We start from the raw sequence: 14,394 nt of genomic DNA, 5'->3' as shown, positions 1-14,394 counted from the left end.
AATTTAATGTCCTAAAAGTATAAAAGAAAGTGACCTGCTATCAGACAGACGCATTTAATCTTGTTGTCAGTGTTTTCACACGAATTGCCGGCATCGGGGATCGAAAAATGTTGACTTTATTTGCAGTGTTAACATTAGCGTCGCTTCCCTCTCTGGTCGAGAGTTCACAAAAGAAGGGAGTAGCCGCCAATACGGCTTCTTTAATGTGCGATGATTTCCGTGTGCTGAATAACATAGCGTGGTGGTGAGTTTGAGCTTTTTGGTAGATCTATCTAGAGGCATAAAGCGGACATGTGTGCATTAATGAGCCGCGTTCTGTGAAAACTGGGCTTAATGCATGTGCGTAAAGTGACGTCCCAGATAAGCCTGTGCAATCCGCACAGGCTAATCAGGGACGACACTTGCCGCTTTTATGGTATTTGTAGTTTCAAGGAAGTCCCTCCTTACAAAACATTAAGTTAAGGCGGAAAGTGTCGTCCCTGATTAGCCTGTGTGGACTGCACAGTCCAATCTGGGATGAAACTTTACGCACATGCATTAAGACCAGTTTTCTCAGAACAAGGCTCAATTGATTGTTTTGATATCAAATTTAATTCCCTTGTATTATTGTTTAATTTGAGTTGCAATGCTTTTAAGTTAAATGTTATATATGTATCATGAATATTGCTCGGCCAAGTGTGAGATTAAGCGCTCTAAAACCGGTTTAAACCACAATTGCTTTGTATTGACCATTCCAAGGCGGAGACCCTAGTTCTATTCTTCTGTGTGTTTATGTTGTTTCGTATTGTGCTGTTTCGTACTGTTTTGGCCATTGGTCACTTGCCTTTAATAAAGGACCAACAAATTGTATATAGTAAGAATACAATACTGCTCCAGCAGCTGGAGTTTTACTTCTTTATATCAATAATGTGCATAAATATATAGTTGATCGAATGGTCAGCATTAGGTTTTAAACGTTCTGCTGGATAAATTAAATAAAACAACAACATAAATACTATACATAGTTTCAAGTAATTTCGACAATTTGTTAGATTCGTTCTTTATGAAGCTGTTTTTGTAAAGTAAATTGATCTATGTATATCATACAGATATCCATGCATTGTTGTTCACAAATTGTGGCATATTTTGAAGTTGGCCGTTCGCATTTTTAATATCGCATTCTTAATATAAGTAATGTAATCAATGAAACTAAATAGCTCGCTAATGACGATCAAAACAGCGTACTATATTTTAGCGGAAAAAATGAAAAGAGGAAGAATGAAAGACTTAACACTTGTACCTCATGTTTATTCCACCATTCTATAACAGAATTATTAACCCTTTGCATGCTGGGAAATTTGTCGTCTGCTAAAATGTCTTCTGCTGAATTTGTAAAATAAGCATTTTCTTCGATTTTTTTCAAAGAATACTATCAGAATAGCAAACAGTTTGGATCCAGATGAGACGCCACGTTCTGTGGCGTCTCATCTGGATCCAAACTGTTTGCAAAAGAACGTGGCGTCTCATCTGGATCCAAACTGTTTGCAAAGGCTTAACACCTCATGTTCATTCCATCATTCTATAACAGAATTAGTTGTTTTATGTGAGCGCGCCACCTGTTTCAATTTTCAACGAAAACATCAGATAAAGCTAAATTCTTATATCGTTTCGCCTCACAAACGAGTTAAAATTATCTCAACTGATAAAAAAAGATTGAACTGGTATTAATTTCATCATTCTATCCCCAACGTTTAAACTTAATCCACCAATAGCAAGTGAAATGTTTAAAATATATACACCGACCAATAAAAATTCTAACGTTTAAATTATATTCACGAATGACGAGTCTAATGTTTAAATTATATCCATTAATGGCAAATCAAATGTTTAAATGACACCAACTAATTGCAGGTACAGTTGGGGCAAGGACTACGAGCAGTTTAAACACGCATGCCCGAACTCGCACGCGGCCCCATTCGTACCCATGGTGTGGTCGCTGCATAGCGGCCAGAGCATCCACATTGCGTCGGGCTCGCAGTACCTACTCGGTTTCAACGAGCCCGACTTCGCCGAACAGGTGATGCGGTATTCTGTGGAATAACAACTCATACACAACTCTAAGTGCGCACGCAAGTCCGATGAAATTGCCGTCATAGCATTTGGACGTTAGTCGTAATAATGAATGGATTAATGATGCAATCATGGTGGCTTTTTTTTATGGAAGTCACATTTCTTAACATTTTCAATTTATTCCAATCTTAGAAACTCAAAACTTATATAAATCAAATTGACCGTTATCATGTACGAATGTAAAAGTATCCTGGTGGCTTTCATATGTTGTCAATCTTGGTTATTCAATCCAAGTCGAAACGCAAAGAAGAGTGTATTCGCAATTAAGTTTAAACCAAAATTTAAGCTCGATTGCATCGAAAGCCTAAGGCTTCTTGAAACGCCCTCGAGTCTGTTTCCTGGACCTAGAACCAGTACTTGGTGTATTTGGGTGAAATTTAAAGAACGCTCCCACAGTGGGGAACGAACCCGTGACCACCAGGTCGCTAGACAGACATCTTATTCATTACACTACGGCGACCTATTTCGCTATTTGAAAATTGTGTCATAGATGTGAACTCATTACACTACACAGGCTCACGTGTCACCTCAAGAAGCTGCTAATTTGTGGAAGGTGGTTGAGCAGGCGGCCAACGGCATCGCGCTCGTGGCGCCAGTGCCGGCTTTACCAAACTTTCAATGGCTTGATCAGTTCTTCGCGGCTTGCCATGGATGCCGGATCGACCCATGTCGCTGCCCATACTTACAATTGTAGAGCGGAGGAAGTCATGGGATATTTGAAGGTAAGTTTATACAGGCATTTGTTTAAATGCATTTATTTAGCTCGAATTCATAGAAAGCCGAAGGCTTATTGAAACGCTCTCGAGTCCGTTTTCTGGGTAGAACCAGTACACGGCTTCTTCTGGGCAGATCTCAAAAATGCTCCCACAGTTGGGATCGAACACGACCTTCCTCAAGCGGACACGATATCTAATACGCCGCAGGCTTTTATCTACCCTACCATAAAACACTTTTTCTAAAATAGGAATATTATTCTGAAAAAGTATGAAAAAAAAAATAAAAAATTAACGGAATATTTCATTTAAACTAAACATTGTCCTAAATACGTACCATTACATGGAATTTAAATTGTACGAATTATTGATAATCACAGGCAACTCTTTTGCCTTGGGACGTGTGAACTGGGCATCTACTTATTTTTTGTTATTTATTCTTAATGGGACATGATACATATTGAGGATCTAGGTTAGAGATCAATATCGATACTCATATAGAAACCGAAAGCACGAGCCTTTGCGAGTTGATCTTTTGTTATTGCAAAGTAAATTAAGTTATCTTACGTGGTATTTTATTTAGATCATCACTTTCACAGTTTGCAGTCGTAATTTGTGTGAAGAAAAATTGGCTGGAAAAAAACAAAACATGACGATATCAACAGAAACAAAATAAGGCAACTAAACGGCGCGAGCATTCTGTGAACTACAATCTTGAACTATAACTCAGTTTTCATCACCAACTATTGATTCGTCGATGAAATGTTGTTGGCAAAAAAAGATGTATATTTAACTTAAAATTAAATCTCGATCTTGCAAAACTGGGCTTAATGTAGGTGTGTCAATTGTCGTCCCCGATTAGCTTGTACACTCCACACACGATTATCAGGGACGCTTATTAGTTATTGTTCGTTCAGAAGAGGTTTGTCCTAAACGAAAATCCAGTTAAGGCGGACAGCCTATGCATTAATTCTCTTTTTCCAAAATCGAGGCTCAATAATATATCGCTTTACTGTCTTCAGTCGCTGTACAACCGCTACCACAAGAAGATGTGGCTGACCGAGTTCGCATGCGCCCACACTGGGGACGTGAACGTTCAGTTGAATTTTATGAAGAGTTTGTTACCGCAGTTGGAGGCGGCAGATTTCGTCTATCGGTATTGATACTTACCTCTGAGACGCGTACTGCAATTAAAGGGCTTAATGCATCCGCGTACAGTGTCAGCGCAGGTTAGCCTGTGCAAACATTGAAAATGGCTATGTGTAAAACAGCATAAAACCAGAACAGCCTGCGAGTCACTCACAGTCTGTTCAGGTTGTATCCTGTTTGCTGCTCATCAGTATCTAAGGTTTGGAGATGAAGCTTTTAAAATTTGAATCTAGTAAGAAAGGTTTTTAATTAAATATAACTTTCTTAGGGACTACAAATGCGTGAAAATACTTATCTAAGTGGTAAGGGGTTAATACATATCTCTTAGTTCAGATGAGTGGATGCACGGCGATTTATATTTATTTGTAATCATTTGTTGCAAAAGAAATATTTATATATATATATATATATATATATATATATAGATATATATATATATAGTATATATATATATAGATATATATATATATATATATATATATAATATATATATATATATATATATATATATATATATATATCTATATATATATATATATATGTTTGATTTCAAAATGTGTAGAGACATGAATATCTTTAATTTTGATATTCAAGATGGCCACATTTGAATTAGTTTGAATATCACTCATTTTGATATTCAACTAATTAATTAAACGCCTTTATCGATTTCGCGTCAAGCTACTCCTGGTTCACTGGGAGAATAAAACATGATAACCCAACCGGGTTTGTCCGCCAGTCTGCCAGCCTGTTTCATGCCGACTCATCCACCTTGACAACGCTTGGTCAATTCTACAAAAGCTTCGCCGCCGGTGACGGCTCTTCCGTCGTTGGATAAATTGTTATCCGAAATTGTAATCCGAATTACACGTAATGAAAGTTTCTGAATTGTGTTTTTGTTGTGTTGTATTTCTACCTTAACACTTAGCGAAACAAAGGAAATGAGCCAGATTTCAAAACCATGAACGCTCATGTCTTAAGACTTTTAGAGAACGAAACCGAAATGCAATGGTGTTAAATAACAGTGTCATATAAACAAGCGTTTTCCTATTTTCAAATTTAGAAATTACAATTAAATCGCGACTGAATCAAACTTGTCAAAGAGTAATCGTCAGTATTTCGATATTAAATGCACCATTTCATTGTGAAAAAAATGTCGATCAAAGTCTCGCTTGTTAAGAATTCCACTTGTGATAATTTATCAACCGTGTGATTGCATATTGTGTGTTCTTTTGTTGTTTAGTGTTTACATTTCACACATTTGACCCCAACCATTCATGTGGATGCAGTCTGCTGCGTGCCTTAGATCTCAAAAAAATACACCAAGTACTAGTTCTACCCATGAAACGGACTCGAGAATGCTTCAATTAGCCCTAAGCTTTAGATGCAATCGAGCTTAAATTCATATATATATCAATCAAACTATATATCTATATATTAAAACTAAAACTTAGTGCTCATGGTAGCTTTTGTTAAAACATTAAACGTGGACACTGTTGCGCATATTTAAAGTGACCCTTCAATCGGTAAAACCTAGCCTGTGTACCGTCAGACAACTTGAATATGAACCTCGCTCTGAGAAACATGGCTAAATGCTTGCTTGTTAAGTTTCGACTTAAATTAGCCTGTGTATTCCGCACAGGCTAATCAGGGACGACACTGTCCGCCCAAACTGGATTTTGCCAAAAAACGACTTCCTTTCAACGAAAAATACTATTAAAGCGGAAATTGTTGTCACGTATTAGCCTACACTCAAAATTATATATCCGATTTTACATTATTTGTCATTTGAACGGAATTTTCAGGTTTAATTAATATTAGGAAGTGTCAGATCTTTCTTGTGATACGCTTTAAAACTTTACAAATAGTTGTTATTTTACGATAATATATTTATACCGGTAATTCATAAAAGCAGTTTACTGATGTGACGTCTTGTGTCAGGTGATTCACATTAAGTGACGTAATCTGTCAGGGGATTTATTTGATTTGACGTCATTTGTAAGGTGGTTAAACTGACATGACGACATTTGGCGTTGACATGGTACTTTAGCTATAATAACAATATTAGTTTGGTCATTTTAAACAAATACTATTTAGTTCCATTAGCAGAAGTTCGAGTTTTCGTATTGTCATGTTATCATTGGTTCCAATTACCATACACATAGAGAACATAACAAGCCAGTGGAAACGCTGCAAATGTAATCCAGGGGGGGGGGGGGGGGGGGGGTGGGGGCATGCGTATGCGGGAGCTTACCGCGGTTCAGTGAGAAAGTTGGAACAAAACTTCAAAGATGGCGTCGTTTTAGTGTTTTTTGTGAAGGAGTAGCGGATATTTTCACCCGGTAAGCCAGTTTGTATTTATATTTCTTTTAAATGAATAAGCCCTGTCGGCTCTACGGTGTGTGTGCTCCCCTTTGTTTTTTGTTTCAATACCGTAGACGTCGGAATAAAAAAGTTATTGAAACAAAACCGTCGACAAATTTGTTGTTTAATTTTTGACCTTCGAGATGTTGGATGTTCGAATATCATTTTTTTCTCACAATAAACAGTATGTGTACATGTTTACAATAAAATATATCATAAATCATTTTATTATTGTATTATCTCGACGCGTTGTTATGTCTATTAATTCATTTAATGCCGAATTATAACGTGTAAACGTGTATTTTAACACGTATGGACATACTTATGTTTGAATATGCATCAAACGGAAAACTATGCCTACTAAACGGAATACTATGCTTACTATTTCCAGATATCAAGACGCCAGTTATATATGTCGAGGATGCCAATATTAAAAAGAGACGGCGTAACGAAGTGTGTACCGCTCTAAAAAGCGAAAGGTACATGAAAACCCACCAATCAAACAAAACAGATAACGTCGAAGTACCACGCCAAACAATCACATGTACGTGCAAAATAAGTGCAATGAAAAACAAAAAAGAGTAAAGCCGTTTCGATACTAGTATAAGGTTGCTGTAACCAAATACTGCGATTGTTGCGATTCAGAATACATGAAGGAATTTGGAATACCTGACACCGGCTTACAAGATGCATATCGGTGGATGTTTTTAAATGAAAACTTAAATATTAATTGTTTATTTAATACAATGCTATTTGACACGTTTCACCAAAAAGATACTGATACATGTATTTGACTTTGATGTGGCACATTTTGGACGACCTTCTTTTAAACCAGTTCTGAGTTGATCACTATATTATAATCGCAAAAAAGTGAATTTTTAGTGGGTAGAAAGATTTGTGCAAATGCAATACACGATATAATTTCAGTAGAAGTGATCGATATATACATGTATTTTTTTCTCTTTTATACATCTGTGAATACATATTATTTAAGACTGTTGTATTGAGGGAATTAAGTATTGGTTCACTAATAAAGATTATTTCGTTTGTTCCTAACATTGCCTTCTAATCGTAAGTAATGTTAATATGTCAAATGCATAACGAATTGATTCCGACCTATTTTTTATTGTGTATGTAAGTGCTGAATACAATTGAAAATGTATGCAGAGACATCGTTGGAAGAAATGACGTAACACACATAATGCTTTATTTTCATAAAAAGTGAGAAACTAGCATCATGACATATACGGAACAAAACGTGTAATTACGTAATCAGTTGTACATTTTTTTTGTTTGGATCGTTTGTTTTATTTGCTGTTTTAGTCCGACTCTGTTGAAGGACTCTTTCTTGCATATTCTCCATTTAAACCCATGTGGTCCATGAATGGGGAATGGTATCCCAGTCCTCCGCTAATTTTAAATTCCTAATTACGTAATTTTATACTGCAACGAAAGATGCACTTATTATCGCCCTTTAACCTTCATCATCTGAAAAGACAGTAAAAGAATTGTAAAAGAAAAGTTCATATCAGAATAAGGTCGACACGTCATAAAATACATTTAATTAATTAAAATATTACTGAAAAGGCTGATACAGATCTATTATCTCGTACATCAGCAACCCCACAACCCATCTTCTTTAAAATCGGTGAATTGATTCAGTTGGTCGGCAGGTTTTGTGTACAGAATTTTTATAATTCTACAGTAAAGTGATTAAGAAAACACTTATATTGCACCACATAAAATGCTATAAAACTATAATATTGAACTACACGTATAAACTTTATTATAGATGGGTAGGTATTTCGTGTCAATCTCTTTCACATATGAAAGAGCTGTTGGTCATTTGGAAGTCATGTTATGCTGCTTAACGTACATATAGATGCATAACTTAATTCAGATTAAGCAAAATAAAACACTAGGTATTTGCCAAGATTCATAAGAGTCAAATATATACGAGAAGTAAGAGCGTAATCGTGCGCAGCGAGACTTGCTCATATAGAATTGAACCTCTTATTGCTTTGTTTCGAAATAATTTCATGTCTCCAAACTAATATGCAATACGTCCGGTGTTGTTTTTAATATGCGGATTAATGCTCCGTTTGAGATCCATAATTAATGAACGCCTCAATATTTTCAAAACTTAACACTGGATTAATGTTGACCGACATTTTTTCATACATATTTGAGATAACTAATATAGAACTGAATAAAAAATACATTAAGCCCTGTTTTCCCGTCACACGCGCTGGACATACACCTTTAAAAAACGCTATACCAATTCCAGTACTTGTGCACTTAATATATTGTAAACAATGAAGGTTAAAATCCGTACGTAGGAATTTTTCTGGTAACCAAGAGCGACGTCAACGTTCATGAAGCCGTTCATTCATAAATGTTTATATGCGTCGGGTGTCAAAACCAGCATCACCGGATGTAAAATCTATTTTTGACCTGCATATTATCCGCTTCTGTGTGCACCCGCCAATTAGTTTAAAATGAATTCCGAACCGGTAAGTCGAAAATGAAATAATCATGGTTTAATTATATTTTACCGTACACGTGCATCAATACTGTGTATTATAAGAGAAAATGATATTTGTACATCCCATTTCTCGAACATCACGTAAGGAGACAACAGATGTGTGGACGGTTTTCCTTCAATAACTTTTTATCCCGACGTCTACGATATTGAAACAAAAAACCGAAGGAAGCACAAACACCGGAGAGCCGAAAGGGCGTATTCATTTAAAATAATTATAACTACAAAGGGTCTTACCGGGTGAAAATATACTCTCTTCCTTTAAGAAAACCCAACAAACCAGGCCATCTTTGAAGTTTTGTTCCAATTTTCTCACTTAAACGCGGTAAGCTCCCGTATACGCATGCCCCCCTTGTAATCGCATACATGTTTTAAATAAGCGCATTTGCCCCGATTGCCGTAAACTGGAAACGAAGTACAACCAAAGTCAAACACTGCATTAAAGGGGCCTTTTCACGTTTTGGTAAATTGACAAAATTGAAAAAAAAAATGTTTCAGATTCGCAAATTTTCGTTTTTGTTATGATTTTGTGAGGAAACAGCAAAACTGAACATTTACCATGCTCTAAAATAGCCATTATATGCATCTTTTGACGATTTAAAAACCTGAAACTTATAAAGTGTTGCAACGCGAAACGATTGAATAATTTGGAGAGTTCTGTTAGTACTTATACTTTGTGAAGCTACGACAATGGCGTATATAAGGTATAAATACGACCATCATAGTATGAGCAGGGATGGCCGAGTGGTCTAGACTTTTGACTCCAGGTCACCAGGGGGCAGTGGTTCGAGCCCTGTTGAGGTTTACTTTTTTTCTTTTTTTTATTCTTCATGTTTTACTGGAGCTTTTTAGATCCAATGGTTATATTTATCAAAATAAAGCAATTAATGACAAACTTTAATACATGCCAAAATCTGTGAAAAGGCCCCTTTAACATTGTTATGTCCCACAACTATAAAACCAACTGAACTGCTATCAGGCAGCGCATGTATTCCGACTGAAGGAATTTTTGTTATTATACGCATTGGAGGCCTCAGTGGTGGATCATGTTGTTTTTATTTGTAGTGTGTGCACTGGCGTCACTTCCCTCGTTGGTCGAGAATGCTGGTTCTCAAAAGAAGGGACTCTCCGCCGCTGCGACTAGATTAATGTGCGATGATTTCAAGGTGCTGAGTAACATTTCGTGGTGGTGAGTGTACCTTTTTGTCCTTTTGGTAGATCTTTCTAGAGTCAACAGGCGGACATTAGAGCATCATTGATTGTTTTGATTTAAATCATGTGGACTATTATATAGTTGCTTGAATGGTCGGCATTTGGTTTTCAATCTTTGAATTGAATACATTACAAACTCAGCAAACATAAGCACTGCATATGAGCAGGTCATTTCGACAGTGTGTACGATTCGGGTTGTTACGTACACTGACATTTATTATTATTAAAAAATCTATGCAATATTGTTCACAAATTGGGGCACATTTTAAAGTAGGAATTTTACATTCTAAATTCAACAAATGTAATCAAGGAAACTAATTAACTCTGGAACTATTACCAAATCAATGTACTATAACTTTAAAAAAGCATAAATAGATTAACTGCAAGGATGAAAGGTTACACACTTTTATCTCATGGCAATTCCAGCATGGGCTTCTATGATGTGTTTTATGTAAGCGCCCCAACAGTATTTATTTTCGACGAAAATATAAAAATAGTATATCGTTTAGCTTAACAAACTTGTTATAATTTTCTTAACTGATAAGAAAACAAGATCAAACTGGCATTACTTTTATTATAATATGTCAGATGTTTGAATTTAATCCATCGATCGCAATTCTAATGTTTAAATTATATCCACCTATGACAGGTCTTATCTTTAAATTACATGTATATCAACCAATAAGTAGAAGTCTTATATTTCAATCATATCCACCAATGGCAAGTCACATATTTAAATTCGACCCAACAATGGCCAATATAATGATAAAATTAAATCTATCCATGGCAAGTCAAATATTAAAAATACGTCAACAAATGGCAGGTACGATTGGGGCAAGGACTTCGAGCAGTTTAGACACGCATGCCCCAACTCAAACTCGCACGTGCCGCAGTTCGTTCTCATGTTTTGGTCAATGCACAGCAACAAGAGCATCCACATTCCGTCGGACTCGCAGTTCCTGCTTGGGTTAAACGAGCCCGATCACACCCACCAGGTGATGCGTAATTCGATAGAATAATAATGCATACACAACTCGAAAAACAACTCGAAAAACACAAGTCCGATGAAGTTTTCATCATATACTTTGAATTGTAATATCTATTATGAAAGTATTATTGATGCAATCATGGCGGCTTTTTATCAACGTCTCATATTATAACATTTGATATATTTACATTTATATCAATCTTAATTACTCTAAGCTTTTATAAATAAAACTGACCGCTATTATGTACGGATGTAAAAGTCTTCTTTGGGTTTAACATTTTGGCGAAAGATTTAACTTTTATCATAAATAATTCCAACTCGAAACGAAAAAAAGTATATTCGCCTTTAAATAATTTTGTCATAGATGTTAACTTATTACGCTACACAGGCTCATATGACGCCGCAAGAAGCTGCCAAGTACTGGCCGATGGTCGAGAAGGCGGCCGCCGGCATTCCGCTCGTGGCTCCCGTGCCGGCTGGACACGATTTTCATTGGCTTGATCAGTTCTTCGCGGCTTGCCATGGATGCCGGATCGACTATGTCGCTGCCCATACTTACAATTGTAGAGCTGAGGAAGTCATAGGCTATTTGAAGGTACGTTTATACAGGCTTTAAACCAATTTATTTTAGCTCAAATGCATTGAAAGCCGAAGGCTTATTGAAACGCTCTCGAGTCCGTTTTCTGGGTAGAACCAGTACACGGCTTCTTTGGGGATATCTCAAGAATGCTCTCACAGTTGGATACGAGTATGGCTTCCCTCAGGCGAACACCATGTCTTATACTCCACAGGCTTTCATCTACTCTTCCCTAAAAAATAAAAATGTGAATGGTATTCTTAAAAAAGTATCAACAAATGGAAAATTTTATTTCAGGTAAAACTGTTATTAGATTCATACCATTACATGGCAATTTAATTGTGCGAATTATTGATAAACATATGCAACTTCTCAGCCTTGGTACCTGGATGAACTGAATGCAAAGCATCAACTTAAATGTTGTTGTTTTTCTCTTAATGGACATATTACATATTGAGGATAATAGATTAGATATTAATATCGATACTCATATAAAATCCAAAAGCACGATCTTTTGTAAGTTGTTCTTTTCTTCTTGCGCAGTCAAGTAGTTTATTTGTTATGCTGTTTTATTTCGATCATCATTTTCACATTTGTAAGTCGTATTTTGTACAAAGAAAAGTGGCTGTAAATAACAAATGACGACATCAACAGGAGCAAAATTAGGCCACTAAACGGCGCGAGCTTTCTGTTAACAACAATGTTAAATAATAACTAAGCGTTCATCCCCAGCTATTGTTTCGTCAATTTAATGTTGTAAGCAAAAAGGTTTATATTTAACTAAAAATTTAACTAAGCTCTTAAAAAACGGGGTTAAATGCATGTGGGTCTTGTATAGTCCCGGATAAGAATGTGCAATCCATACAGGCTAATCAGGGACGACGATATACGCTTTCATGAAAAATATGTCGCTTCTGAACGAAAATCCAGTAAAGCGAAAATCCAGTTTAGGCGGAAAGTGTATGCATTAAACCTTATTTTCCCAGATTGAGGCTAATTAATATGTTGTTTTATTGTGTTATATTGTTTTACTGTTTTCAGTCGTTGTACAACCGCTACCACAAGAAGGTGTGGCTGACCGAGTTCGCATGCGCCCACACTGGTGACATGAACGTTCAGTTGAATTTCATAAAGAGTGTGTTGCCGCAGTTGGAGGCAGCAGATTTCGTCTATCGGTATTGATCCTAACATTAGAGCCGCGCTCTAGAAAAATGCGCTTAATGCATGTGCGTAAAGTGTCATCTCAGATGAGCTCGTGCAGCCCGCACAGGCTAATCTGTGAAGACAAAATTAACGCCTTTACTGGATTTTCGCTAAAATGTGACTACGTTTCAACGAAAAATGCGATACACGCGGAAATGGTCATCCACTATTACGATCAAAATATCAAAATAAAAGATATTCATTCATGTACAAGTTTGTGTATAACGAGGAGTATTTTTTAGTTTGATATTCAACTGCTTAATTAATCTGCCAAAATATCTATTGCACGCCCAGCTACTCCTGGTTCGCTGGGAGGATAAGACATTATAACCCAACCGGGTTTGTCCGCCAGTCTGCCAGTCTGTTGCATAGCGACTCCTCTACCTTGACAACGCTTGGTCAATTCTACAACAACTTCCACGACGGTCACGGCACTTCCGTCGTTGGATAAATTGTTATACGAAATTGTTATCCGATATAGACGTAATACAACTTTCTGATCCGTCTTTTGTTGTGTTGTAGTTGTTTCTTAACACTAAGCAAAACAAAGGAAATGAGAAAGTTTAGAAGACCATGTACGTTCATGTCTTAAGACTTTTAGTGTACGACTTTATTTGACCGAAATGCAACGAACTATTATATCTACACTATATCTATTCAATGTGTAAATGTGTGCTTCTTAAACCGTTTCATAGCTTTTAAAAAAAAGTTTACTTTTATGGGATTTATTGGTTGCGTTTGCAATGTTGAGATATGATAAGTTGTAAACACCAAACAATAATTAAAACTATACATTAAGCCCTAGTGATGTTAACATATACATGTAGTTAATAGTTGTGCTACTGGGATAAAATAACATAACATGCAAGATAACGTCCTAGTGATGTTATGAACTGTTTTGTTGTACGGTTTTTCTTATTTTCATGAAAAGTGGTGGAAAATAACACATTTATATCAACATATGTTTTCCCTTCTTTTCATTTAGAAATTGCAATAAGATCGCGACCGAATCATTTTCGGTCAACATAATGGACAGGTGTCAACACACACACATACAGACAATGACTTAAATTGAACACACACAGACAATGACTTAAATTGAATGTCTTTCACTAAAAGAATATAGCTTGCCATTGCATCTATAGTTCAAAATGTGTTCCATATTAGTGAGTCGGAATCACCTCGTTTACACCCAAAGGAACGGTTATAGAGCAGCAGCAAGTCAGGTAAGCGCGATTGGTACACACAATTCTCATCTAAGCGATCCGGATTAATGTGTATGCGAGCTTGGTTGGTAGTCTCCAAACCGGACTGCTGAAGTGTCCTCCGTGTACTCCGCCTCCCCTTGCATAACACATGAGGAACTAAACGCTTATGAAGAAAATGTGATCACATGTTTACAGAAATGTTGGGTAAAAAGGCTGTTCAGTTTAGATCAACCCGTCATTGCATTCGTTTCTTGTTTTATCATTTATTGTTCACTTGTATCACTCAAATAAAGAATAAAGAAAAAATGTGCGCGTGATAGTCAGCAATACAA

The 14,394-nt window shown here is 36.4% G+C and overlaps 1 protein-coding gene across 2 annotated transcripts; it reads left to right on the top strand.

Moving 5' to 3' along the window:
* The first annotated feature begins 3 nt into the window (after positions 1–3).
* On the top strand, positions 4–13,351 carry LOC127833397 (uncharacterized). Of its 2 annotated transcripts, XM_052358627.1 has the most exons (6): positions 4–244; positions 1,891–2,056; positions 2,624–2,773; positions 11,613–11,669; positions 12,693–12,826; positions 13,149–13,351. In XM_052358627.1, the coding sequence occupies exons 1-6, from the start codon at positions 108–110 to the stop codon at positions 13,303–13,305; spliced, it is 801 nt and encodes a 266-aa protein (XP_052214587.1). In that variant the 5' UTR covers positions 4–107; the 3' UTR covers positions 13,306–13,351. The 2 variants fall into 2 exon arrangements, with proteins under 2 accessions (XP_052214587.1, XP_052214586.1); XM_052358626.1 differs by lacking the exons at positions 4–244; positions 1,891–2,056; positions 2,624–2,773 and adding exons at positions 9,883–10,063; positions 10,910–11,081 and having other exon boundaries at positions 11,463–11,669.
* The last annotated feature ends 1,043 nt before the right edge of the window (positions 13,352–14,394 follow it).

The sequence above is a fragment of the Dreissena polymorpha genome, chromosome 6 (assembly GCF_020536995.1).
Source record: "Dreissena polymorpha isolate Duluth1 chromosome 6, UMN_Dpol_1.0, whole genome shotgun sequence".
Classification (NCBI taxonomy): Eukaryota; Metazoa; Mollusca; class Bivalvia; order Myida; family Dreissenidae; genus Dreissena; species Dreissena polymorpha.
Note: the sequence above shows the minus strand (reverse complement) of the source record. Positions and strands in the feature narration are given on the sequence as shown.